Source organism: Hyperolius riggenbachi, unplaced genomic scaffold (genome assembly GCF_040937935.1).
Source record: "Hyperolius riggenbachi isolate aHypRig1 unplaced genomic scaffold, aHypRig1.pri scaffold_171, whole genome shotgun sequence".
In the NCBI taxonomy this organism is placed as follows: domain Eukaryota; kingdom Metazoa; phylum Chordata; class Amphibia; order Anura; family Hyperoliidae; genus Hyperolius; species Hyperolius riggenbachi.
The window spans coordinates 92772-118578 of record NW_027152382.1 but is presented as its reverse complement, the minus strand read 5'-3'; the positions used below and the strand labels follow the sequence as shown (position 1 = coordinate 118578).

The following is a 25807-nucleotide window of genomic DNA, read 5'->3' as shown; positions in this document are numbered from 1 at the left end:
CGTAATTTATTTAGGACGTGTCCTTACAGCAAATATAAAGTACCTAAGCTGACATGTTTCAGGCCATTCGGCCCTTAATCATAGCACACTTATTAAATTAAATTACGGAATCTGTGTAGAGAACTTGTTGCGGACCACATCTTTTCTAATCCTGCTTCAGTATCCGGGCCTGGCTGCCTTTGGTCCAGCACTGCTCTACACGGTGCAGTTGAGCGGTGTTCCACTTCCTTCTATCTTGTGTGTACATATGGTGTGTGTGTGTGTGCCTGTGTGTGCGTGCCATGTGTGTGTGTGTGTGTGTGTGTGTGTGTGTGTGTGTGTGTGTGTGTGTGTGTGTGTGTGTGTGTGTGTGTGTGTGTGTGTGTGTGTGTGTGTGTGTGTGTGTGTGTGTGTGTGTGTGTGTGTGTGTGTGTGTGTGTGTGCCGTGTCTCATATGGAAGGTGAAGGAGCATGGGGTCTGTAACATCCCCAGCTTTATCATGGAGGAGGGGAAGAGGATTCCAGTGGCCCCTGTGACGCTCTAGTGACCTCCCTACCTGAGAGATACAGCTGTGCTGGGGAAGAATATTCACACTTTGGGCAGAATTGTTCCATTCTTTACTTAGGGGTGTACTCACTTCTTTTGCCAGTGGGTTAGACATGAATGGCTGTCTGTTTAGTCATGTTGGTGGGACAATAAATTTACACCGTTACACAAGCTGTACACTGACTGCTTTACATGGTGTCACATCTGCAGTGCTGTCTCATGAGAAAATATCATAAAGTAATTTCACAAATGTGGGCTGGCGGATCAGGTAGCCGCAATCCCTGCCACCCAGCAATGTTCTTATGGCCGGTATCAGTCACTTTGCATGACCCCTGGGGTCACGCCGCTGGAAGCTGTGCTCTGTCACACAGTTCAGGGAGGTGGGGGGAAGGGGTGGGAAATGGCCAGGGAGAGGCAGGACAGCCCAATGGCGGCTCAGCAAGGAGAATCGGTATCAGGGGGCATTTCCTCCTGTTAGGGATGCGCCTACCCCTCGAAATTGGCGACTATCTGACGGCAATTTCGTGGGGTCACAGCGCGGGGGGGGGGGGGGTGGAGTGTCGCCGAGCGGTATGGGGAGGACCATAGAACATGCCTCTGACCTATCTGCCACCTCGGGTTCCTTTTAAAGAGGAACTCAAGTGAAGATAATGTAAAAAAAAAAGTGCTTCATTTTTACAATAATTATGTATAAATGATTTAGTCAGTGTTTGCCCATTGTAAAATCTTTCCTCTCCCCGATTTACATTCTGACATTTATCACATGGTGACTTTTTTACTGCTGACAGATGATGTAGCAGCTGCTTGTTTTTGGCACTTGGAAACAGCTGTATTTCCAACACTGCAGCAAGGTTCACGGACAGGAAACTGCTGGGACCATGGTCCTGACATCACCCTGTGGGATGGGTCTCACCACAATATCAGCCATACAGAACCCCCTGATGATCCGTTTGAGTAAAGGAATGGATTTCTCATGGGAAAGGAGGTATCAGCTACTGATTGGGATGAAGTTCAATTTTTGGTCACAGTTTCTCTTTAAGTGAAGTCAGAGGAAGTCGTGTAGTTTTGTCATGTGAGTCTCACCGCCTGTATTTCCCCCTACTCTCTCCTACACAGCCCAGTGGCCGGTATTTGCAGGGGGGATCACCATAAGCTGCAGAAGACAAATGAGAATTCTCATTGGTTCATGTTGGACCAATGAATATTCTCTCTGTTGCTAGGGAGACTTGGCCTTCTGCGGCCTATAGAGAGCTGCATGCATTTGCCGGCCTCCAGGCTGAAGAGGGGGACAGGTGAGAGGCGGCGGGGACAGGTGAGAGGCGGCGGGGACAGGTGAGAGGCGGCGGGGACAGGCGAGAGGCGGCGGGGACGGGCGAGAGGCGGCGGGGACGGGCGAGAGGCGGCGGGGACGGGGACAGGCGAGAGGCGGCGGGGACAGGCGAGAGGCGGCGGGGACAGGCGAGGGGCGGCGGGGACAGGCGAGGGGCGGCGGGGACAGGCGAGGGGCGGCGGGGACAGGCGAGGGGCGGCGGGGACAGGCGAGGGGCGGCGGGGACAGGCGAGGGGCGGCGGGGACAGGCGAGGGGCGGCGGGGACAGGCGAGAGGCGGCGGGGACAGGCGAGAGGCGGCGGGGACAGGCGAGAGGCGGCGGGGACAGGCGAGCGGTGGCGGCGGGGACAGGCGAGGGGCGGCGGGGACAGGCGAGAGGCGGCGGGGTCAGGCGAGAGGCGGCGGGGTCAGGCGAGAGGCGGCGGGGTCAGGCGAGAGGCGGCGGGGTCAGGCGAGAGGCGGCGGGGTCAGGCGAGAGGCGGCGGGGACAGGCGAGCGGCGGGGACAGGCGAGCGGTGGCGGCGGGGACAGGCGAGCGGTGGCGGCGGGGACAGGCGAGCGGTGGCGGCGGGGACAGGCGAGCGGCGGCGGGGACAGGCGAGCGGCGGCGGGGACAGGCGAGAGGCGGCGGGGACAGGTGAGAGGCGGCGGGGACAGGTGAGAGGCGGCGGGGACAGGTGAGAGGCGGCGCGGACAGGTGAGGGGACAGGTGAGGGGACAGGTGAGAGGCGGCGGGGACAGGTGAGAGGCGGCGGGGACAGGCGAGAGGCGGCGGGGACAGGCGAGAGGCGGCGGCGGGGACAGGCGAGAGGCGGCGGCGGGGACAGGCGAGAGGCGGCGGCGGGGACAGGCGAGAGGCGGGGACAGGGGAGAGGCGGCGGGGACAGGCGAGAGGCGGCGGGGACAGGCGAGAGGCGGCGGCGGGGACAGGCGAGAGGCGGCGGCGGGGACAGGCGAGAGGCGGCGGCGGGGACAGGCGAGAGGCGGGGACAGGGGAGAGGCGGCGGGGACAGGCGAGAGGCGGCGGGGACAGGCGAGAGGCGGCGGCGGGGACAGGCGAGAGGCGGCGGCGGGGACAGGCGAGAGGCGGCGGGGACAGGCGAGAGGCGGCGGGGACAGGCGAGAGGCGGGGACAGGGGAGAGGCGGCGGCGGGGACAGGGGAGAGGCGGCGGCGGGGACAGGGGAGAGGCGGCGGGGACAGGCGAGAGGCGGCGGGGACAGGCGAGAGGCGGGGACAGGCGAGAGGCGGCGGCGGGGACAGGCGAGCGGCGATGCAGACGTGCAGTGCGGACGGGGAAAATTGTTACATGTGGATGCAGAACGGACGGGACTCATCTGCCTCGCGGATGCCCTTACCGTTTTGGTTCTGCATCCGCTCCAGTGTGAGCCAACCCTTCAGACCCTTTTCCGCGAGCCGCCGATCACTATTGCTCCGTGATTTACATGGAAATCCCGTTGCACATTTCCATTAGCGTGTTTCGATTTACCGCAAGCATCGGGCTGCACGATAATTGGTTCGATTGCGTTTCACTCCCGACGGCTCATGTCGCAATCGCCACAAGTGGAAAAAGAAGCTTGCACAAATGCAATTTCGCTTGCAAGTGGAACAGGGCGCATAATCTCCATACTGCTTCTGGTGTGACACCAGCCCTGGGCTGTGATCGGGGTCAGCAGTAACAGCAGCATAGTCTCCATACCGCTTCTGGTGTGACGCCAGCCCTGCGCAGTGATCGGGGTCAGCAGTAACAGCAGCATAGTCTCCATACTGCTTCTGGTGTGACACCAGCCCTGGGCTGTGATCGGGGTCAGCAGTAACAGCAGCATAGTCTCCATACTGCTTCTGGTGTGACGCCAGCCCTGGGCAGTGATCGGGGTCAGCAGTAACAGCAGCATAGTCTCCATACTGCTTCTGGTGTGACGCCAGCCCTGGGCAGTGATCGGGGTCAGCAGTAACAGCAGCATAGTCTCCATACTGCTTCTGGTGTGACGCCAGCCCTGGGCTGTGATCGGGGTCAGCAGTAACAGCAGCATAGTCTCCATACCGCTTCTGGTGTGACTCCAGCCCTGGGCAGTGATTGGACCAGCAGTAACAGCAGCATAGTCTCCATACCGCTTCTGGTGTGACGCCAGCCCTGGGCAGTGATTGGACCAGCAGTAACAGCAGCATAGTCTCCATACCGCTTCTGGTGTGACACCAGCCCTGGGCAGTGATCGGGGTCAGCAGTAACAGCAGCATAGTCTCCATACCGCTTCGGGTGTGACGCCAGCCCTGGGCAGTGACCGGGGTCAGCAGTAACAGCAGCATAGTCTCCATACCGCTTCTGGTGTGACTCCAGCCCTGGGCAGTGATCGGGGCCAGCAGTAACAGCAGCATAGTCTCTATACCGCTTCTGGTGTGACACCAGCCCTGGACAGTGATCGGGGTCAGCAGTAACAGCAGCATAGTCTCCATACTGCTTCTGGTGTGACTCCAGCCCTGGGCTGTGATCGGGGTCAGCAGTAACAGCAGCATAATCTCCATACTGCTTCTGGTGTGACGCCAGCCCTGGGCAGTAATTGGGGTCAGCAGTAACAGCAGCATAGTCTCCATACCGCTTCTGGTGTGACGCCAGCCCTGGGCAGTGATCGGGGTCAGCAGTAACAGCAGCATAGTCTCCATACCGCTTCTGGTGTGACGCCAGCCCTGGGCAGTGATCGGGGTCAGCAGTAACAGCAGCATAGTCTCCATACTGCTTCTGGTGTGATGCCAGCCCTGGGCAGTGATCGGGGTCAGCAGTAACAGCAGCATAGTCTCCATACTGCTTCTGGTGTGACGCCAGCCCTGGGCAGTGATCGGGGTCAGCAGTAACAGCAGCATAGTCTCCATACTGCTTCTGGTGTGACTCCAGCCCAGGGCAGTGATCGGAGTCAGCAGTAACAGCAGCATAGTCTCCATACCGCTTCGGGTGTGACGCCAGCCCTGGGCAGTGATTGGACCAGCAGTAACAGCAGCATAGTCTCCATACTGCTTCTGGTGTGACTCCAGCCCTGGGCAGTGATCGGGGTCAGCAGTAACAGCAGCATAGTCTCCATACTGCTTCTGGTGTGACTCTAGCCCTGGGCAGTGATCGGGGTCAGCAGTAACAGCAGCATAGTCTCCATACCGCTTCGGGTGTGACGCCAGCCCTGGGCAGTGATCGGGGTCAGCAGTAACAGCAGCATAGTCTCCATACTGCTTCTGGTGTGACACCAGCCCTGGGCAGTGATCGGGGTCAGCAGTAACAGCAGCATAGTCTCCATACCGCTTCTGGTGTGACGTCAGCCCTGGGCAGTGATCGGGGTCAGCAGTAACAGCAGCATAGTCTCCATACTGCTTCTGGTGTGACGCCAGCCCTGGGCAGTGATCGGGGTCAGCAGTAACAGCAGCATAGTCTCCATACTGCTTCTGGTGTGACTCCAGCCCAGGGCAGTGATCGGAGTCAGCAGTAACAGCAGCATAGTCTCCATACCGCTTCGGGTGTGACGCCAGCCCTGGGCAGTGATTGGACCAGCAGTAACAGCAGCGTTTTGTGTTTTCCAGGCCTCTGTGTACAGAATCTGCAGAGAGATGTATGACGATGCCATGGAGGACGTGCCTTTTGAGGGTCAGCCTGACCTGGTCGGTGATAAGTAAGTATAGTCTGTACATTTCCATCTACTGGATTATAATCCCTATTCTACTAATGATTGGACTGTAGGATGATATCACATGTGGTGTGAGGAGATGGACTAGTCCAAGTTTGTCAGAATGTGACTGGCTACTGCAAGTGACAGGGACACAGGAGAAAAGTAATTTACAGTGCATGCACTGTGCCTCTATTCCTTACACTTTTCCTGTGTCTCATAACAGCAACCTGGACTATTGCTGAGTGTATGCGTGTCTCCTGCAGGGTGGTGGGAGGAGTCCTGTCCCACAGCCTGGACTATTGCTGAGTGTATGCTTGTCTCCTGCAGGATGGTAGGAGGGCTCCTGTCCCACAGCCTGGACTATTGCTGAGTGTATGCTTGTCTCCTGCAGGATGGTAGGAGAGCTCCTGTCCCACAGCCTGGACTATTGCTGAGTGTATGCTTGTCTCCTGCAGGATGGTGGGAGGGCTCCTGTCCCACAGTCTGGACAATTGCTGAGTGTATGCTTGTCTCCTGCAGGATGGTGGGAGGGCTCCTGTCCCACAGCCTGGACTATTACTGAGTGTATGCTTGTCTCCTGCAGGATGGTGGGAGGGCTCCTGTCCCACAGCCTAGACTATTGCTGAGTGTATGCTTGTCTCCTGCAGGATGGTAGGAGGGCTCCTGTCCCACAGGCTGGACTATTGCTGAGTGTATGCTTGTCTCCTGCAGGATGGTAGGAGGAGTCCTGTCCCACAGGCTGGACTATTGCTGAGTGTATGCTTGTCTCCTGCAGGCTGGTAGGAGGGCTCCTGTCCCACAGTCTGGACTATTGCTGAGTGTATGCTTGTCTCCTGCAGGCTAGTGGGAGGAGTCCTGTCCCACAGCCTGGACTATTGCTGAGTGTATGCTTGTCTCCTGCAGGATGGTGGAAGGGCTCCTGTCCCACAGCCTGGACTATTGCTGAGTGTATGCTTGTCTCCTGCAGGCTGGTGGGAGGAGTCCTGTCCCACAGGCTGGACTATTGCTGAGTGTATGCGTGTCTCCTGCAGGATGGTAGGAGGGCTCCTGTCCCACAGGCTGGACTATTGCTGAGTGTATGCTTGTCTCCTGAAGGCTGGTGGGAGGAGTCCTGTCCCACAGCCTGGACTATTGCTGAGTGTATGCTTGTCTCCTGCAGGCTGGTGGGAGGAGTCCTGTCCCACAGCCCGGACTATTGCTGAGTGTATGCTTGTCTCCTGCAGGCTGGTGGGAGGAGTCCTGTCCCACAGCCCGGACTATTGCTGAGTGTATGCTTGTCTCCTGCAGGATGGTGGGAGGGCTCCTGTCCCACAGGCTGGACTATTGCTGAGTGTATGCTTGTCTCCTGCAGGCTGGTGGGAGGAGTCCTGTCCCACAGCCTGGACTATTGCTGAGTGTATGCTTGTCTCCTGCAGGCTGGTGGGAGGAGTCCTGTCCCACAGCCCGGACTATTGCTGAGTGTATGCTTGTCTCCTGCAAGCTGGTGGGAGGAGTCCTGTCCCACAGCCCGGACTATTGCTGAGTGTATGCTTGTCTCCTGCAGGATGGTGGGAGGGCTCCTGTCCCACAGCCTGGACTATTGCTGAGTGTATGCGTGTCTCCTGCAGGATGGTGAGAGGAGTCCTGTCCCACAGTCCGGACTATTGCTGAGTGTATGCGTGTCTCCTGCAGGCTGGTGGGAGGAGTCCTGTCCCACAGCCTGGACTATTGCTGAGTGTATGCTTGTCTCCTGCAGGCTGGTGGGAGGGCTCCTGTCCCACAGCCTGGACTATTGCTGAGTGTATGCTTGTCCCCTGCAGGCTGGTGGGAGGAGTCCTGTCCCACAACCTTGGACTATTGCTGAGTGTATGCTTGTCTCCTGCAGAATGGTAGGAGGGCTCCTGTCCCACAGCCTGGACTATTGCTGAGTGTATGCTTGTCTTCTGCAGGATGGTAGGAGGAGTCCTGTCCCACAGGCTGGACTATTGCTGAGTGTATGCTTGTCTCCTGCAGGATGGTCGGAGGGCTCCTGTCCCACAGCCTAGACTATTGCTTAGTGTATACTTGCCTCCTGCAGGATAGTGGGAGGGCTCCTGTCCCACAGCCTGGACTATTGCTGAGTGTATGCTTGTCTCCTGCAGGATGGTAGGAGGGCTCCTGTCCCACAGGCTGGACTATTGCTGAGTGTATGCTTGTCTCCTGCAGGCTGGTGGGAGGAGTCCTGTCCCACAGCCTGGACTATTGCTTAGTGTATGCTTGTCTCCTGCAGGATAGTGGGAGGGCTCCTGTCCCACAGCCTGGACTATTGCTGAGTGTATGCTTGTCTCCTGCAGGATGGTAGGAGGGCTCCTGTCCCACAGGCTGGACTATTGCTGAGTGTATGCTTGTCTCCTGCAGGATGGTCGGAGGGCTCCTGTCCCCCAGCCCGGACTATTGCTGAGTGTATGCTTGTCTCCTGCAGGCTGGTGGGAGGAGTCCTGTCCCACAGCCTGGACTATTGCTGAGTGTATGCTTGTCTCCTGCAGGATGGTAGGAGTGCTCCTGTCCCACAGCCTGGACTATTGCTGAGTGTATTCTTGTCGCCTGCAGAATGGTGGGAGGAGTCCTGTCCCACAGCCTGTACTATTGCTGAGTGTATGCTTGTCTCCTGCAGGATGGTAGGAGGAGTCCTGTCCCACAGCCCGGACTATTGCTGAGTGTATGCGTGTCTCCTGCAGGCTGGTGGGAGGAGTCCTGTCCCCCAGCCTGGACTATTGCTGAGTATATGCGTGTCTCCTGCAGGCTGGTGGGAGGGCTCCTGTCCCACAGCCTGGACTATTGCTTAGTGTATGCTTGTCTCCTGCAGGATGGTGGGAGGGCTCCTGTCCCACAGCCTGGTCTATTGCTGAGTGTATGCTTGTCTCCTGCAGGATGGTAGGAGGGCTCCTGTCCCACAGGCTGGACTATTGCTGAGTGTATGCTTGTCTCATGCAGGATGGTGGGAGGGCTCCTGTCCCACAGCCTGGACTATTGCTGAGTGTAAGCTTGTCTCCTGCAGGCTGGTGGGAGGAGTCCTGTCCCACAGCCTGGACTATTGCTGAGTGTATGCTTGTCTCCTGCAGGATGGTAGGAGGAGTCCTGTCCCACAGTCGGTACTATTGCTGAGTGTATGCTTGTCTCCTGCACGATGGTGGGAGGGCTCCTGTCCCACAGCCTGGACTATTGCTGAGTGTATGCTTGTCTCCTGCAGGATGGTAGGAGTGCTCCTGTCCCACAGCCTGGACTATTGCTGAGTGTATTCTTGTCTCCTGCAGAATGGTGGGAGGAGTCCTGTCCCACAGCCTGTACTATTGCTGAGTGTATGCTTGTCTCCCGCGGGCTGGTGGGAGGAATCCTGTCCCACAGCCTGGACTATTGCTGAGTGTATGCGTGTCTCCTGCAGGATGGTAGGAGGAGTCCTGTCCCACAGCCCGGACTATTGCTGAGTGTATGCGTGTCTCCTGCAGGCTGGTGGGAGGAGTCCTGTCCCCCAGCCTGGACTATTGCTGAGTATATGCGTGTCTCCTGCAGGCTGGTGGGAGGGCTCCTGTCCCACAGCCTGGACTATTGCTTAGTGTATGCTTGTCTCCTGCAGGATGGTGGGAGGGCTCCTGTCCCACAGCCTGGTCTATTGCTGAGTGTATGCTTGTCTCCTGCAGGCTGGTGGGAGGAGTCCTGTCCCACAGGCTGGACTATTGCTGAGTGTATGCGTGTCTCCTGCAGGATGGTAGGAGGGCTCCTGTCCCACAGGCTGGACTATTGCTGAGTGTATGCTTGTCTCCTGAAGGCTGGTGGGAGGAGTCCTGTCCCACAGCCTGGACTATTGCTGAGTGTATGCGTGTCTCCTGCAGGATGGTAGGAGGGCTCCTGTCCCACAGGCTGGACTATTGCTGAGTGTATGCTTGTCTCCTGAAGGCTGGTGGGAGGAGTCCTGTCCCACAGCCTGGACTATTGCTGAGTGTATGCTTGTCTCCTGCAGGCTGGTGGGAGGAGTCCTGTCCCACAGCCCGGACTATTGCTGAGTGTATGCTTGTCTCCTGCAGGCTGGTGGGAGGAGTCCTGTCCCACAGCCCGGACTATTGCTGAGTGTATGCTTGTCTCCTGCAGGATGGTGGGAGGGCTCCTGTCCCACAGGCTGGACTATTGCTGAGTGTATGCTTGTCTCCTGCAGGCTGGTGGGAGGAGTCCTGTCCCACAGCCTGGACTATTGCTGAGTGTATGCTTGTCTCCTGCAGGCTGGTGGGAGGAGTCCTGTCCCACAGCCCGGACTATTGCTGAGTGTATGCTTGTCTCCTGCAAGCTGGTGGGAGGAGTCCTGTCCCACAGCCCGGACTATTGCTGAGTGAATGCTTGTCTCCTGCAGGATGGTGGGAGGGCTCCTGTCCCACAGCCTGGACTATTGCTGAGTGTATGCGTGTCTCCTGCAGGATGGTGAGAGGAGTCCTGTCCCACAGTCCGGACTATTGCTGAGTGTATGCGTGTCTCCTGCAGGCTGGTGGGAGGAGTCCTGTCCCACAGCCTGGACTATTGCTGAGTGTATGCTTGTCTCCTGCAGGCTGGTGGGGAGGGCTCCTGTCCCACAGCCTGGACTATTGCTGAGTGTATGCTTGTCCCCTGCAGGCTGGTGGGAGGAGTCCTGTCCCACAACCTTGGACTATTGCTGAGTGTATGCTTGTCTCCTGCAGAATGGTAGGAGGGCTCCTGTCCCACAGCCTGGACTATTGCTGAGTGTATGCTTGTCTCCTGCAGGATGGTCGGAGGGCTCCTGTCCCACAGTCTAGACTATTGCTTAGTGTATACTTGCCTCCTGCAGGATAGTGGGAGGGCTCCTGTCCCACAGCCTGGACTATTGCTGAGTGTATGCTTGTCTCCTGCAGGATGGTAGGAGGGCTCCTGTCCCACAGGCTGGACTATTGCTGAGTGTATGCTTGTCTCCTGCAGGCTGGTGGGAGGAGTCCTGTCCCACAGCCTGGACTATTGCTTAGTGTATGCTTGTCTCCTGCAGGATAGTGGGAGGGCTCCTGTCCCACAGCCTGGACTATTGCTGAGTGTATGCTTGTCTCCTGCAGGATGGTAGGAGGGCTCCTGTCCCACAGGCTGGACTATTGCTGAGTGTATGCTTGTCTCCTGCAGGATGGTCGGAGGGCTCCTGTCCCCCAGCCTGGACTATTGCTGAGTGTATGCTTGTCTCCTGCAGGCTGGTGGGAGGAGTCCTGTCCCACAGCCTGGACTATTGCTGAGTGTATGCTTGTCTCCTGCAGGATGGTAGGAGTGCTCCTGTCCCACAGCCTGGACTATTGCTGAGTGTATTCTTGTCGCCTGCAGAATGGTGGGAGGAGTCCTGTCCCACAGCCTGTACTATTGCTGAGTGTATGCTTGTCTCCCGCGGGCTGGTGGGAGGAATCCTGTCCCACAGCCTGGACTATTGCTGAGTGTATGCGTGTCTCCTGCAGGATGGTAGGAGGAGTCCTGTCCCACAGCCCGGACTATTGCTGAGTGTATGCGTGTCTCCTGCAGGCTGGTGGGAGGAGTCCTGTCCCCCAGCCTGGACTATTGCTGAGTATATGCGTGTCTCCTGCAGGCTGGTGGGAGGGCTCCTGTCCCACAGCCTGGACTATTGCTTAGTGTATGCTTGTCTCCTGCAGGATGGTGGGAGGGCTCCTGTCCCACAGCCTGGTCTATTGCTGAGTGTATGCTTGTCTCCTGCAGGATGGTAGGAGGGCTCCTGTCCCACAGGCTGGACTATTGCTGAGTGTATGCTTGTCTCATGCAGGATGGTGGGAGGGCTCTTGTCCCACAGCCTGGACTATTGCTGAGTGTAAGCTTGTCTCCTGCAGGCTGGTGGGAGGAGTCCTGTCCCACAGCCTGGACTATTGCTGAGTGTATGCTTGTCTCCTGCAGGATGGTAGGAGGAGTCCTGTCCCACAGTCGGTACTATTGCTGAGTGTATGCTTGTCTCCTGCACGATGGTGGGAGGGCTCCTGTCCCACAGCCTGGACTATTGCTGAGTGTATGCTTGTCTCCTGCAGGATGGTAGGAGTGCTCCTGTCCCACAGCCTGGACTATTGCTGAGTGTATTCTTGTCTCCTGCAGAATGGTGGGAGGAGTCCTGTCCCACAGCCTGTACTATTGCTGAGTGTATGCTTGTCTCCCGCGGGCTGGTGGGAGGAATCCTGTCCCACAGCCTGGACTATTGCTGAGTGTATGCGTGTCTCCTGCAGGATGGTAGGAGGAGTCCTGTCCCACAGCCCGGACTATTGCTGAGTGTATGCGTGTCTCCTGCAGGCTGGTGGGAGGAGTCCTGTCCCCCAGCCTGGACTATTGCTGAGTATATGCGTGTCTCCTGCAGGCTGGTGGGAGGGCTCCTGTCCCACAGCCTGGACTATTGCTTAGTGTATGCTTGTCTCCTGCAGGATGGTGGGAGGGCTCCTGTCCCACAGCCTGGTCTATTGCTGAGTGTATGCTTGTCTCCTGCAGGATGGTAGGAGGGCTCCTGTCCCACAGTCTGGACAATTGCTGAGTGTATGCTTGTCTCCTGCAGGCTGGTGGGAGGAGTCCTGTCCCACAGTCTGGACTATTGCTTAGTGTATGCTTGTCTCCTGCAGGATGGTGGGAGGGCTCCTGTCCCACAGCCCGGACTATTGCTGAGTGTATGCTTGTCTCCTGCAGGATGGTGGGAGGGCTCCTGTCCCACAGTCTGGACAATTGCTGAGTGTATGCTTGTCTCCTGCAGGCTGGTGGGAGGGCTCCTGTCCCACAGTCTGGACAATTGCTGAGTGTATGCTTGTCTCCTGCAGGCTGGTGGGAAGAGTCCTGTCCCACAGTCTGGACTATTGCTGAGTGTATGCTTGTCTCCTGCAGGCTGGTGGGAGGAGTCCTGTCCCACAGCCTGGACTATTGCTGAGTGTATGCTTGTCTCCTGCAGGATGGTAGGAGGGCTCCTGTCCCACAGGCTGGACTATTGCTGAGTGTATGCTTGTCTCATGCAGGATGGTGGGAGGGCTCCTGTCCCACAGCCTGGACTATTGCTGAGTGTATGCTTGTCTCATGCAGGATGGTGGGAGGGCTCCTGTCCCACAGTCTGGACCAGCCTTTCTCAACCTTTTTACCTTGGAGGAACCCTGTAAATAACTTTTGGATCTCAAGGAACCCCTGCAAACAATTTTTTTGGTCTCGAGGAACCCCTACATTTATTTTTCAGGAGGCATGGTCTTTAAATGGGTTAGGCTGCTACTTTCACTACCTCCTATTACACTGCCACTCATTATACTGTCTCCTGACCCCCCAATTTAGTGCTTCTTGTTACAGTACCACCTATTATAGTGTGCTCTATTATACTTCCTCCACGATGGGGTAAAATGCCAAGGAACCCCTGCAGAGTCCTCAAGGAACCCTGGGGTTCCAGGGAACCCTGGTTGAGAAAGCCTGGTCTGCACTATTGCTGAGTGTATGCTTGTCTCCTGCAGGCTGGTGGGAGGAGTCCTGTCCCACAGCCCGGACTATTGCTGAGTGTATGCTTGTCTCCTGCAGGCTGGTGGGGGGAGTCCTGTCCCACAGTCTGGACTATTGCTGAGTGTATGCGTGTCTCCTGCAGGATGGTGGGAGGGCTCCTGTCCCACAGTCTGGACTATTGCTGAGTGTATGCTTGTCTCCTGCAGGATGGTGGGAGGGCTCCTGTCCCACAGTCTGGACAATTGCTGAGTGTATGCTTGTCTCCTGCAGGCTGGTGGGAGGAGTCCTGTCCCACAGCCCGGACTATTGCTGAGTGTATGCTTGTCTCCTGCAGGCTGGTGGGGGAAGTCCTGTCCCACAGTCTGGACTATTGCTGATTGTATGCTTGTCTCCTGCAGGATGGTAGGAGGAGTCCTGTCCCACAGTCTGGACAATTGCTGAGTGTATGCTTGTCTCCTGCAGGCTGGTGGGAGGGCTCCTGTCCCACAGTCTGGACAATTGCTGAGTGTATGCTTGTCTCCTGCAGGATGGTGGGAGGGCTCCTGTCCCACAGCCTGGACTATTACTGAGTGTATGCTTGTCTCTTGCAGGATGGTGGGAGGGCTCCTGTCCCACAGCCCAGACTATTGCTGAGTGTATGCGTGTCTCCTGCAGGATGGTAGGAGGGCTCCTGTCCCACAGGCTGGACTATTGCTGAGTGTATGCTTGTCTCCTGCAGGATGGTAGGAGGAGTCCTGTCCCACAGGCTGGACTATTGCTGAGTGTATGCTTGTCTCCTGCAGGATGGTAGGAGGAGTCCTGTCCCACAGGCTGGACTATTGCTGAGTGTATGCTTGTCTCCTGCAGGCTGGTAGGAGGGCTCCTGTCCCACAGTCTGGACTATTGCTGAGTGTATGCTTGTCTCCTGCAGGCTAGTGGGAGGAGTCCTGTCCCACAGCCTGGACTATTGCTGAGTGTATGCTTGTCTCCTGCAGGATGGTGGAAGGGCTCCTGTCCCACAGCCTGGACTATTGCTGAGTGTATGCTTGTCTCCTGCAGGCTGGTGGGAGGAGTCCTGTCCCACAGGCTGGACTATTGCTGAGTGTATGCGTGTCTCCTGCAGGATGGTAGGAGGGCTCCTGTCCCACAGGCTGGACTATTGCTGAGTGTATGCTTGTCTCCTGAAGGCTGGTGGGAGGAGTCCTGTCCCACAGCCTGGACTATTGCTGAGTGTATGCTTGTCTCCTGCAGGCTGGTGGGAGGAGTCCTGTCCCACAGCCCGGACTATTGCTGAGTGTATGCTTGTCTCCTGCAGGCTGGTGGGAGAAGTCCTGTCCCACAGCCCGGACTATTGCTGAGTGTATGCTTGTCTCCTGCAGGATGGTGGGAGGGCTCCTGTCCCACAGGCTGGACTATTGCTGAGTGTATGCTTGTCTCCTGCAGGCTGGTGGGAGGAGTCCTGTCCCACAGCCTGGACTATTGCTGAGTGTATGCTTGTCTCCTGCAGGCTGGTGGGAGGAGTCCTGTCCCACAGCCCGGACTATTGCTGAGTGTATGCTTGTCTCCTGCAAGCTGGTGGGAGGAGTCCTGTCCCACAGCCCGGACTATTGCTGAGTGTATGCTTGTCTCCTGCAGGATGGTGGGAGGGCTCCTGTCCCACAGCCTGGACTATTGCTGAGTGTATGCGTGTCTCCTGCAGGATGGTGAGAGGAGTCCTGTCCCACAGTCCGGACTATTGCTGAGTGTATGCGTGTCTCCTGCAGGCTGGTCGGAGGAGTCCTGTCCCACAGCCTGGACTATTGGTGAGTGTATGCTTGTCTCCTGCAGGCTGGTGGGAGGGCTCCTGTCCCACAGCCTGGACTATTGCTGAGTGTATGCTTGTCCCCTGCAGGCTGGTGGGAGGAGTCCTGTCCCACAACCTTGGACTATTGCTGAGTGTATGCTTGTCTCCTGCAGGCTGGTGGGAGGAGTCCTGTCCCACAGGCTGGACTATTGCTGAGTGTATGCTTGTCTCCTGCAGAATGGTAGGAGGGCTCCTGTCCCACAGCCTGGACTATTGCTGAGTGTATGCTTGTCTTCTGCAGGATGGTAGGAGGAGTCCTGTCCCACAGGCTGGACTATTGCTGAGTGTATGCTTGTCTCCTGCAGGATGGTCGGAGGGCTCCTGTCCCACAGCCTAGACTATTGCTTAGTGTATACTTGTCTCCTGCAGGATAGTGGGAGGGCTCCTGTCCCACAGCCTGGACTATTGCTGAGTGTATGCTTGTCTCCTGCAGGATGGTAGGAGGGCTCCTGTCCCACAGGCTGGACTATTGCTGAGTGTATGCTTGTCTCCTGCAGGCTGGTGGGAGGAGTCCTGTCCCACAGCCTGGACGATTGCTTAGTGTATGCTTGTCTCCTGCAGGATAGTGGGAGGGCTCCTGTCCCACAGCCTGGACTATTGCTGAGTGTATGCTTGTCTCCTGCAGGATGGTAGGAGGGCTCCTGTCCCACAGGCTGGACTATTGCTGAGTGTATGCTTGTCTCCTGCAGGATGGTCGGAGGGCTCCTGTCCCCCAGCCTGGACTATTGCTGAGTGTATGCTTGTCTCCTGCAGGCTGGTGGGAGGAGTCCTGTCCCACAGCCTGGACTATTGCTGAGTGTATGCTTGTCTCCTGCAGGATGGTAGGAGGGCTCCTGTCCCACAGGCTGGACTATTGCTGAGTGTATGCTTGTCTCATGCAGGATGGTGGGAGGGCTCCTGTCCCACAGCCTGGACTATTGCTGAGTGTAAGCTTGTCTCCTGCAGGCTGGTGGGAGGAGTCCTGTCCCACAGCCTGGACTATTGCTGAGTGTATGCTTGTCTCCTGCAGGATGGTAGGAGGAGTCCTGTCCCACAGTCTGTACTATTGCTGAGTGTATGCTTGTCTCCTGCACGATGGTGGGAGGGCTCCTGTCCCACAGCCTGGACTATTGCTGAGTGTATGCGTGTCTCCTGCAGGATGGTAGGAGTGCTCCTGTCCCACAGCCTGGACTATTGCTGAGTGTATTCTTGTCTCCTGCAGAATGGTGGGAGGAGTCCTGTCCCACAGCCTGTACTATTGCTGAGTGTATGCTTGTCTCCCGCGGGCTGGTGGGAGGAATCCTGTCCCACAGCCTGGACTATTGCTGAGTGTATGCGTGTCTCCTGCAGGATGGTAGGAGGAGTCCTGTCCCACAGCCCGGACTATTGCTGAGTGTATGCGTGTCTCCTGCAGGCTGGTGGGAGGAGTCCTGTCCCCCAGCCTGGACTATTGCTGAGTATATGCGTGTCTCCTGCAGGCTGGTGGGAGGGCTCCTGTCCCACAGCCTGGACTATTGCTTAGTGTATGCTTGTCTCCTGCAGGATGGTGGGAGGGCTCCTGTCCCACAGCCTGGTCTATTGCTGAGTGTATGCTTGTCTCCTGCAGGATGGTAGGAGGGCTCCTGTCCCACAGGCTGGACTATTGCTGAGTGTATGCTTGTCTCATGCAGGATGGTGGGAGGGCTCCTGTCCCACAGCCTGGACTATTGCTGAGTGTAAGCTTGTCTCCTGCAGGCTGGTGGGAGGAGTCCTGTCCCACAGCCTAGACTATTGCTGAGTGTATGCTTGTCTCCTGCAGGATGGTAGGAGGAGTCCTGTCCCACAGTCGGTACTATTGCTGAGTGTATGCTTGTCTCCTGCACGATGGTGGGAGGGCTCCTGTCCCACAGCCTGGACTATTGCTGAGTGTATGCGTGTCTCCTGCAGGATGGTAGGAGTGCTCCTGTCCCACAGCCTGGACTATTGCTGAGTGTATTCTTGTCTCCTGCAGAATGGTGGGAGGAGTCCTGTCCCACAGCCTGTACTATTGCTGAGTGTATGCGTGTCTCCTGCAGGATGGTAGGAGGAGTCCTGTCCCACAGCCCGGACTATTGCTGAGTGTATGCGTGTCTCCTGCAGGCTGGTGGGAGGAGTCCTGTCCCCCAGCCTGGACTATTGCTGAGTATATGCGTGTCTCCTGCAGGCTGGTGGGAGGGCTCCTGTCCCACAGCCTGGACTATTGCTTAGTGTATGCTTGTCTCCTGCAGGATGGTGGGAGGGCTCCTGTCCCACAGCCTGGTCTATTGCTGAGTGTATGCTTGTCTCCTGCAGGATGGTAGGAGGGCTCCTGTCCCACAGCCTGGACTATTGCTGAGTGTATGCTTGTCTCCTGCAGGCTGGTGGGAGGAGTCCTGTCCCACAGTCTGGACTATTGCTTAGTGTATGCTTGTCTCCTGCAGGATGGTGGGAGGGCTCCTGTCCCACAGCCCGGACTATTGCTGAGTGTATGCTTGTCTCCTGCAGGATGGTGGGAGGAGTCCTGTCCCACAGCCTGGACTATTGCTGAGTGTATGCGTGTCTCCTGCAGGATGGTGGGAGGGCTCCTGTCCCACAGTCTGGACAATTGCTGAGTGTATGCTTGTCTCCTGCAGGCTGGTGGGAGGGCTCCTGTCCCACAGTCTGGACAATTGCTGAGTGTATGCTTGTCTCCTGCAGGCTGGTGGGAAGAGTCCTGTCCCACAGTCTGGACTATTGCTGAGTGTATGCTTGTCTCCTGCAGGCTGGTGGGAGGAGTCCTGTCCCACAGCCTGGACTATTGCTGAGTGTATGCTTGTCTCCTGCAGGATGGTAGGAGGGCTCCTGTCCCACAGGCTGGACTATTGCTGAGTGTATGCTTGTCTCATGCAGGATGGTGGGAGGGCTCCTGTCCCACAGCCTGGACTATTGCTGAGTGTATGCTTGTCTCATGCAGGATGGTGGGAGGGCTCCTGTCCCACAGTCTGGACCAGCCTTTCTCAACCTTTTTACCTTGGAGGAACCCTGTAAATAACTTTTGGATCTCAAGGAACCCCTGCAAACAATTTTTTTGGTCTCGAGGAACCCCTACATTTATTTTTCAGGAGGCATGGTCTTTAAATAGGTTAGGCTGCTACTTTCACTACCTCCTATTACACTGCCACTCATTATACTGTCTCCTGACCCCCCAATTTAGTGCTTCTTGTTACAGTACCACCTATTATAGTGTGCTCTATTATACTTCCTCCACGATGGGGTAAAATGCCAAGGAACCCCTGCAGAGTCCTCAAGGAACCCTGGGGTTCCAGGGAACCCTGGTTGAGAAAGCCTGGTCTGGACTATTGCTGAGTGTATGCTTGTCTCCTGCAGGCTGGTGGGGGGAGTCCTGTCCCACAGTCTGGACTATTGCTGAGTGTATGCTTGTCTCCTGCAGGATGGTAGGAGGAGTCCTGTCCCACAGCCCGGACTATTGCTGAGTGTATGCTTGTCTCCTGCAGGATGGTGGGAGGGCTCCTGTCCCACAGTCTGGACTATTGCAGAGTGTATGCTTGTCTCCTGCAGGATGGTGGGAGGGCTCCTGTCCCACAGTCTGGACAATTGCTGAGTGTATGCTTGTCTCCTGCAGGCTGGTGGGAGGAGTCCTGTCCCACAGCCCGGACTATTGCTGAGTGTATGCTTGTCTCCTGCAGGCTGGTGGGGGGAGTCCTGTCCCACAGTCTGGACAATTGCTGAGTGTATGCTTGTCTCCTGCAGGATGGTAGGAGGAGTCCTGTCCCACAGCCCGGACTATTGCTGAGTGTATGCTTGTCTCCTGCAGGCTGGTGGGGGGAGTCCTTTCCCACAGTCTGGACTATTGCTGAGTGTATGCTTGTCTCCTGCAGGATGGTAGGAGGAGTCCTGTCCCACAGCCCGGACTATTGCTGAGTGTATGCTTGTCTCCTGCAGGATGGTGGGAGGGCTCCTGTCCCACAGTCTGGACTATTGCTGAGTGTATGCTTGTCTCCTGCAGGATGGTGGGAGGGCTCCTGTCCCACAGTCTGGACAATTGCTGAGTGTATGCTTGTCTCCTGCAGGCTGGTGGGAGGAGTCCTGTCCCACAGCCCGGACTATTGCTGAGTGTATGCTTGTCTCCTGCAGGCTGGTGGGAGGGCTCCTGTCCCACAGTCTGGACAATTGCTGAGTGTATGCTTGTCTCCTGCAGGATGGTTGGAGGAGTCCTCTCCCACAGCCCGGACTATTGCTGAGTGTATGCGTGTCTCCTGCAGGCTGGTGGGAGGAGTCCTGTCCCATAGCCTGGGCTATTGCTGAGTGTATGCTTGTGTCCTGCAGGCTGGTGGGAGGAGTCCTGTCCCAGAGTGTGTACTATTGCTGAGTGTATGCTTGTCTCCTGCAGGCTGGTGGGAGGAGTCCTGTCCCCCAGCCTGGACTATTGCTGAGTATATGCGTGTCTCCTGCAGGCTGGTGGGAGGGCTCCTGTCCCACAGCCTGGACTATTGCTTAGTGTATGCTTGTCTCCTGCAAGATGGTGGGAGGGCTCCTGTCCCACAGCCTGGTCTATTGCTGAGTGTATGCTTGTATTCTGCAGGCTGGTGGGAGGAGTCCTGTCCCACAGCCCAGACTATTGCTGAGTGTATGCTTGTCTCCTGCAGGCTGGTGGGAGGAGTCCTGTCCCACAGTCTGGACTATTGCTGAGTGTATGCATGTCTCCTGCAGGCTGGTGGGAGGAGTCCTTTCCCACAGCCCAGACTATCGCTGAGTGTATGCTTGTCTCCTGCAGGCTGGTAGGAAGGCTCCTGTCCCACGGGCTGGACTATTGCTGAGTGTATGCTTGTATTCTGCAGGCTGGTGGGAGGAGTCCTGTCCCACAGCCCGGACTATTGCTGAGTGTATGCTTGTCTCCTGCAGGATAGTAGGAGGAGTCCTGTCCCACAGCCCGGACTATTGCTGAGTGTATGCGTGTCTCCTGCAGGATGGTGAGAGGGCTCCTGTCCCACAGTCTCGACTATTGCTGAGTGTATGCTTGTCTCCTGCAGGATGGTAGGAGGGCTCCTGTCCCAGAGCCTGGACTATTGCTGAGTGTATGCGTGTCTCCTGCAGGATGGTGGGAGGGCTCCTGTCCCACAGTCTGGACAATTGCTGAGTGTATGCGTGTCTCCTGCAGGCTGGTGGGAGGAGTTTTGTCCCACTGCCCGGACTGTTGCTGAGTGTATGCTTGTCTCCTGCAGGCTGGTGGGAGGAGTCCTGTCCCACAGTCTGGACTATTGCTGAGTGTATGCTTGTCTCCTGCAGGCTGGTGGGAGGAGTCCTGTCCCACAGCCCAGACTATTGCTGAGTGTATGCGTGTCTCCTGCAGGATGGTGGGAGGGCTCCTGTCCCACATTCTGTACTATTGCTGAGTGTATGCTTGTCTCCTGCAGGATGGTGGGAGGAGTCCTGTCCCACAGCCTGGTCTATTGCTGAGTGTATGCTTGTCTCCTGCAGGATGGTAGGAGGGCTCCTGTCCCACAGTCTGGACTATTGCTGAGTGTATGCTTGTCTCCTGCAGGCTGGTGGGAGGAGTCCTGTCCCACAGCCTGGACTATTGCTGAGTGTATGCTTGTCTCCTGCAGGCTGGTGGGAGGAGTCCTGTCCCACAGTCTGGACTATTGCTGAGTGTATGCTTGTCTCCTGCAGGATGGTAGGAGGAGTCCTGTCCCACAGCCCGGACTATTGCTGAGTGTATGCGTGTCTCCTGCAGGCTGTTGGGAGGGCTCCTGTCCCACAGTCTGGACTATTGCTGAGTGTATGCTTGTCTCCTGCAGGCTGGTGGGAGGAGTCCTGTCCCACAGTCTGGACTATTGCTGAGTGTATGCTTGTCTCCTGCAGGATGGTGGGAGGGCTCCTGTCCCACAGCCCGGACTATTGCTGAGTGTATGCTTGTCTCCTGCAGGCTGGTGGGAGGAGTCCTGTCCCACAGCCTGGTCTATTGCTGAGTGTATGCTTGTATTCTGCAGGCTGGTGGGAGGGCTCCTGTCCCACAGCCTGGACTATTGCTGAGTGTATGCTTGTCTCCTGCAGGATGGTAGGAGGAGTCCTGTCCCACAGCCCGGACTATTGCTGAGTGTATGCGTGTCTCCTGCAGGATGGTGGGAGGGCTCCTGTCCCACAGTCTGGACTATTGCTGAGTGTATGCTTGTCTCCTGCAGGCTGGTGGGAGGAGTCCTGTCCCACAGCCTGGTCTATTGCTGAGTGTATGCTTGTATTCTGCAGGCTGGTGGGAGGGCTCCTGTCCCACAGCCTGGACTATTGCTGAGTGTATGCTTGTCTCCTGCAGGATGGTAGGAGGAGTCCTGTCCCACAGTCTGGACTATTGCTGAGTGTATGCATGTCTCCTGCAGGCTGGTGGGAGGAGTCCTGTCCCACAGTCTGGACTACTGCTGAGTGTATGCTTGTCTCCTGCAGGATGGTAGGAGGGCTCCTGTCCCACAGCCTGGACTATTGCTGAGTGTATGCGTGTCTCCTGCAGGATGGTAGGAGGGCTCCTGTCCCACAGCCCGGACTATTGCTGAGTGTATGCTTGTCTCCTGCAGGATGGTAGGAGGGCTCCTGTCCCACAGTCTGGACTATTGCTTTGTGCTGGAAGATGATGACGGGATCTGTGGCTATGCCATGGCGACTGCGGATGCTGCTCCGTACCTCTCCAAGTGCAAACATTCCTGGATCCCTTTTATGCAGGAGAAGTACAGCAAGCCGGAGGGGGATAAAGAGCTCTCAGAAGCAGAGGTAACGTCCCACACCTCATTTCATGTGTCCTAATATGGAATATTTGTTGTACGCCTCTAAGGTTTCTTATTGGCACAAGATTTCTATGAACAATTCTATAACTTTATCTAATGATGTCAACTGACTGTGCATAGAAGTCATTACTGCTACAAGTCGATTATGAGCGATATATTATCAAATATTGATAGCACGTTAGTTAAGGTGCGTACACACGCTATACTTCCGCAAACTACGGGTCCGCCAGACCCTCCCACTGGGCGGACAGTAGCACGTGTGATGCGCTGTCTGTAGACTGATGAGGCTGTTTCTGACAGATCCACTCAGCCTCATCGGTCTGCCGACAGCGCATCACACGTGCTTCTGTCTGCAGAACATCCGCTCAGTGGGATGGTCTGGCGGACCCGTCGTTTGCGGAAGTATGGCGTGTGTACGCGCTATAAGATTAGTGCTCCGCCCACTGCTGGGACCCCCAGACAAAAGCAAACAGAAATACTCCCAGTTGCCGCTGTGAGCAATATTTGTTATTGATTTATAAAGCGGTAACCTATTCCTTGGCTCTGTGTAAAGTAAGAAACTAACATGGGGTGCATAATAATACAGACCATGGTGTACACCAATATACAAAATACATAATAATACAGACAATGGTGTACACTAATATACAAGATACATAATAATACAGACAATGGTGTACACCAATATACAAGATACATAATAATACAGACCATGGTGTACACCAATATACAAGATACATAATAATACAGACAATGGTGTACACCAATATACAAGATACATAATAATACAGACCATGGTGTACACCAATATACAAGATACATAATAATACAGACCATGGTGTACACTAATATACAAGATACATAATAATACAGACAATGGTGTACACCAATATACAAGATACATAATAATACAGACCATGGTGTACACCAATATACAAGATACATAATAATACAGACAATGGTGTACACCAATATACAAGATACATAATAATACAGACCATGGTGTACACCAATATACAAGATACATAATATTACAGACCATGGTGTACACCAATATACAAGATACATAATAATACAGACCATGGTGTACACCAATATACAAGATACATAATATTACAGACCATGGTGTACACCAATATACAAGATACATAATAATACAGACCATGGTGTACACCAATATACAAGATACATAATAATACAGACCATGGTGTACACCAATATACAAGATACATAATAATACAGACCATGGTGTACACCAATATACAAGATACATAATAATACAGACCATGGTGTACACCAATATACAAGATACATAATAATACAGACCATGGTGTACACCAATATACAAGATACATAATAATACAGACCATGGTGTACACCAATATACAAGATACATAATAATACAGACCATGGTGTACACTAATATACAAGATGCATAATAATACAGACAATGGTGTACACCAATATACAAGATTCATAATAATACAGACAATGATTTACACCAATATACAAGATACATAATAATACAGACCATGGTGTACACCAATATACAAGATACATAATAATACAGACCATGGTGTACACCAATATACAAGATACATAATAATACAGACAATGATTTACACCAATATACAAGATACATAATAATACAGACAATGATTTACACCAATATACAAGATACATAATAATACAGACAATGATTTACACCAATATACATGATACATAATAATACAGACAATGATTTACACCAATATACAAGATACATAATAATACAGACAATGATTTACACCAATATACAAGATACATAATAATACAGACAATGATTTACACCAATATACAAGATACATAATAATACAGACAATGATTTACACCAATATACAAGATACATAATAATACAGACAATGATTTACACCAATATACAAGATACATAATAATTGATTTACACCAATATACAAAATACATAATAATTGATTTACACCAATATACAAAATACATAATAATACAGACAATGATTTACACCAATATACAAGATACATAATAATACAGACAATGATTTACACCAATATACAAGATACATAATAATACAGACCATGGTGTACACCAATATACAAGATACATAATAATACAGACCATGGTGTACACCAATATACAAGATACATAATAATACAGACCATGGTGTACACCAATATACAAGATACATAATAATACAGACCATGGTGTACACCAATATGCAAGATACATAATAATACAGACCATGGTGTACACCAATATGCAAGATACATAATAATACAGACAATGATTTACACCAATATACAAGATACATAATAATACAGACCATGGTGTACACCAATATACAAGATACATAATAATACAGACCATGGTGTACACCAATATACAAGATACATAATAATACAGACCATGGTGTACACCAATATACAAGATACATAATAATACAGACCATGGTGTACACCAATATACAAGATACATAATAATACAGACCATGGTGTACACCAATATGCAAGATACATAATAATACAGACCATGGTGTACACCAATATACAAGATACATAATAATACAGACCATGGTGTACACCAATATACAAGATACATAATAATACAGACCATGGTGTACACCAATATGCAAGATACATAATAATACAGACCATGGTGTACACCAATATACAAGATACATAATAATACAGACCATGGTGTACACTAATATACAAGATGCATAATAATACAGACAATGGTGTACACCAATATGCAAGATACATAATAATACAGACAATGATTTACACCAATATACAAGATACATAATAATACAGACAATGATTTACACCAATATACAAGATACATAATAATACAGACAATGATTTACACCAATATACAAGATACATAATAATACAGACAATGATTTACACCAATATACAAGATACATAATAATACAGACAATGATTTACACCAATATACAAGATACATAATAATACAGACCATGGTGTACACCAATATGCAAGATACATAATAATACAGACCATGGTGTACACCAATATGCAAGATACATAATAATACAGACAATGATTTACACCAATATACAAGATACATAATAATACAGACCATGGTGTACACCAATATACAAGATACATAATAATACAGACCATGGTGTACACCAATATACAAGATACATAATAATACAGACCATGGTGTACACCAATATACAAGATACATAATAATACAGACCATGGTGTACACCAATATGCAAGATACATAATAATACAGACCATGGTGTACACCAATATGCAAGATACATAATAATACAGACCATGGTGTACACCAATATGCAAGATACATAATAATACAGACAATGATTTACACCAATATACAAGATACATAATAATACAGACCATGGTGTACACCAATATACAAGATACATAATAATACAGACCATGGTGTACACCAATATACAAGATACATAATAATACAGACCATGGTGTACACCAATATACAAGATACATAATAATACAGACCATGGTGTACACCAATATGCAAGATACATAATAATACAGACCATGGTGTACACCAATATGCAAGATACATAATAATACAGACCATGGTGTACACCAATATACAAGATACATAATAATACAGACCATGGTGTACACCAATATACAAGATACATAATAATACAGACCATGGTGTACACCAATATGCAAGATACATAATAATACAGACCATGGTGTACACCAATATACAAGATACATAATAATACAGACCATGGTGTACACTAATATACAAGATGCATAATAATACAGACAATGGTGTACACCAATATGCAAGATACATAATAATGCAGACAATGATTTACACCAATATACAAGATACATAATAATACAGACAATGATTTACACCAATATACAAGATACATAATACAGACAATGATTTACACCAATATACAAGATACATAATAATACAGACAATGATTTACACCAATATGCAAGATACATAATAATACAGACAATGATTTACACCAATATACAAGATACATAATAATACAGACCATGGTGTACACTAATATACAAGATACATAATAATACAGACCATGGTGTACACTAATATACAAGATACATAATACAGACCATGGTGTACACCAATATACAAGATACATAATAATACAGACCATGGTGTACACTAATATACAAGATACATAATACAGACCATGGTGTACACCAATATACAAGATACATAATAATACAGACCATGGTGTACACCAATATGCAAGATACATAAT

General features: G+C 52.9%; 1 protein-coding gene across 1 annotated transcript in view; it reads left to right on the top strand.

The window, feature by feature from the left end:
* Positions 1 to 25807, top strand: part of OGA (O-GlcNAcase) — a 194010-nt gene that overhangs the window by 144170 nt on the left and 24033 nt on the right. Inside the window, exons 13-14 of the mRNA XM_068264825.1 lie at positions 5417 to 5505; positions 21316 to 21508. Of these exons, the coding sequence (XP_068120926.1) occupies positions 5417 to 5505; positions 21316 to 21508 (282 nt within the window). The remainder of the gene's footprint in view (positions 1 to 5416; positions 5506 to 21315; positions 21509 to 25807) is intronic.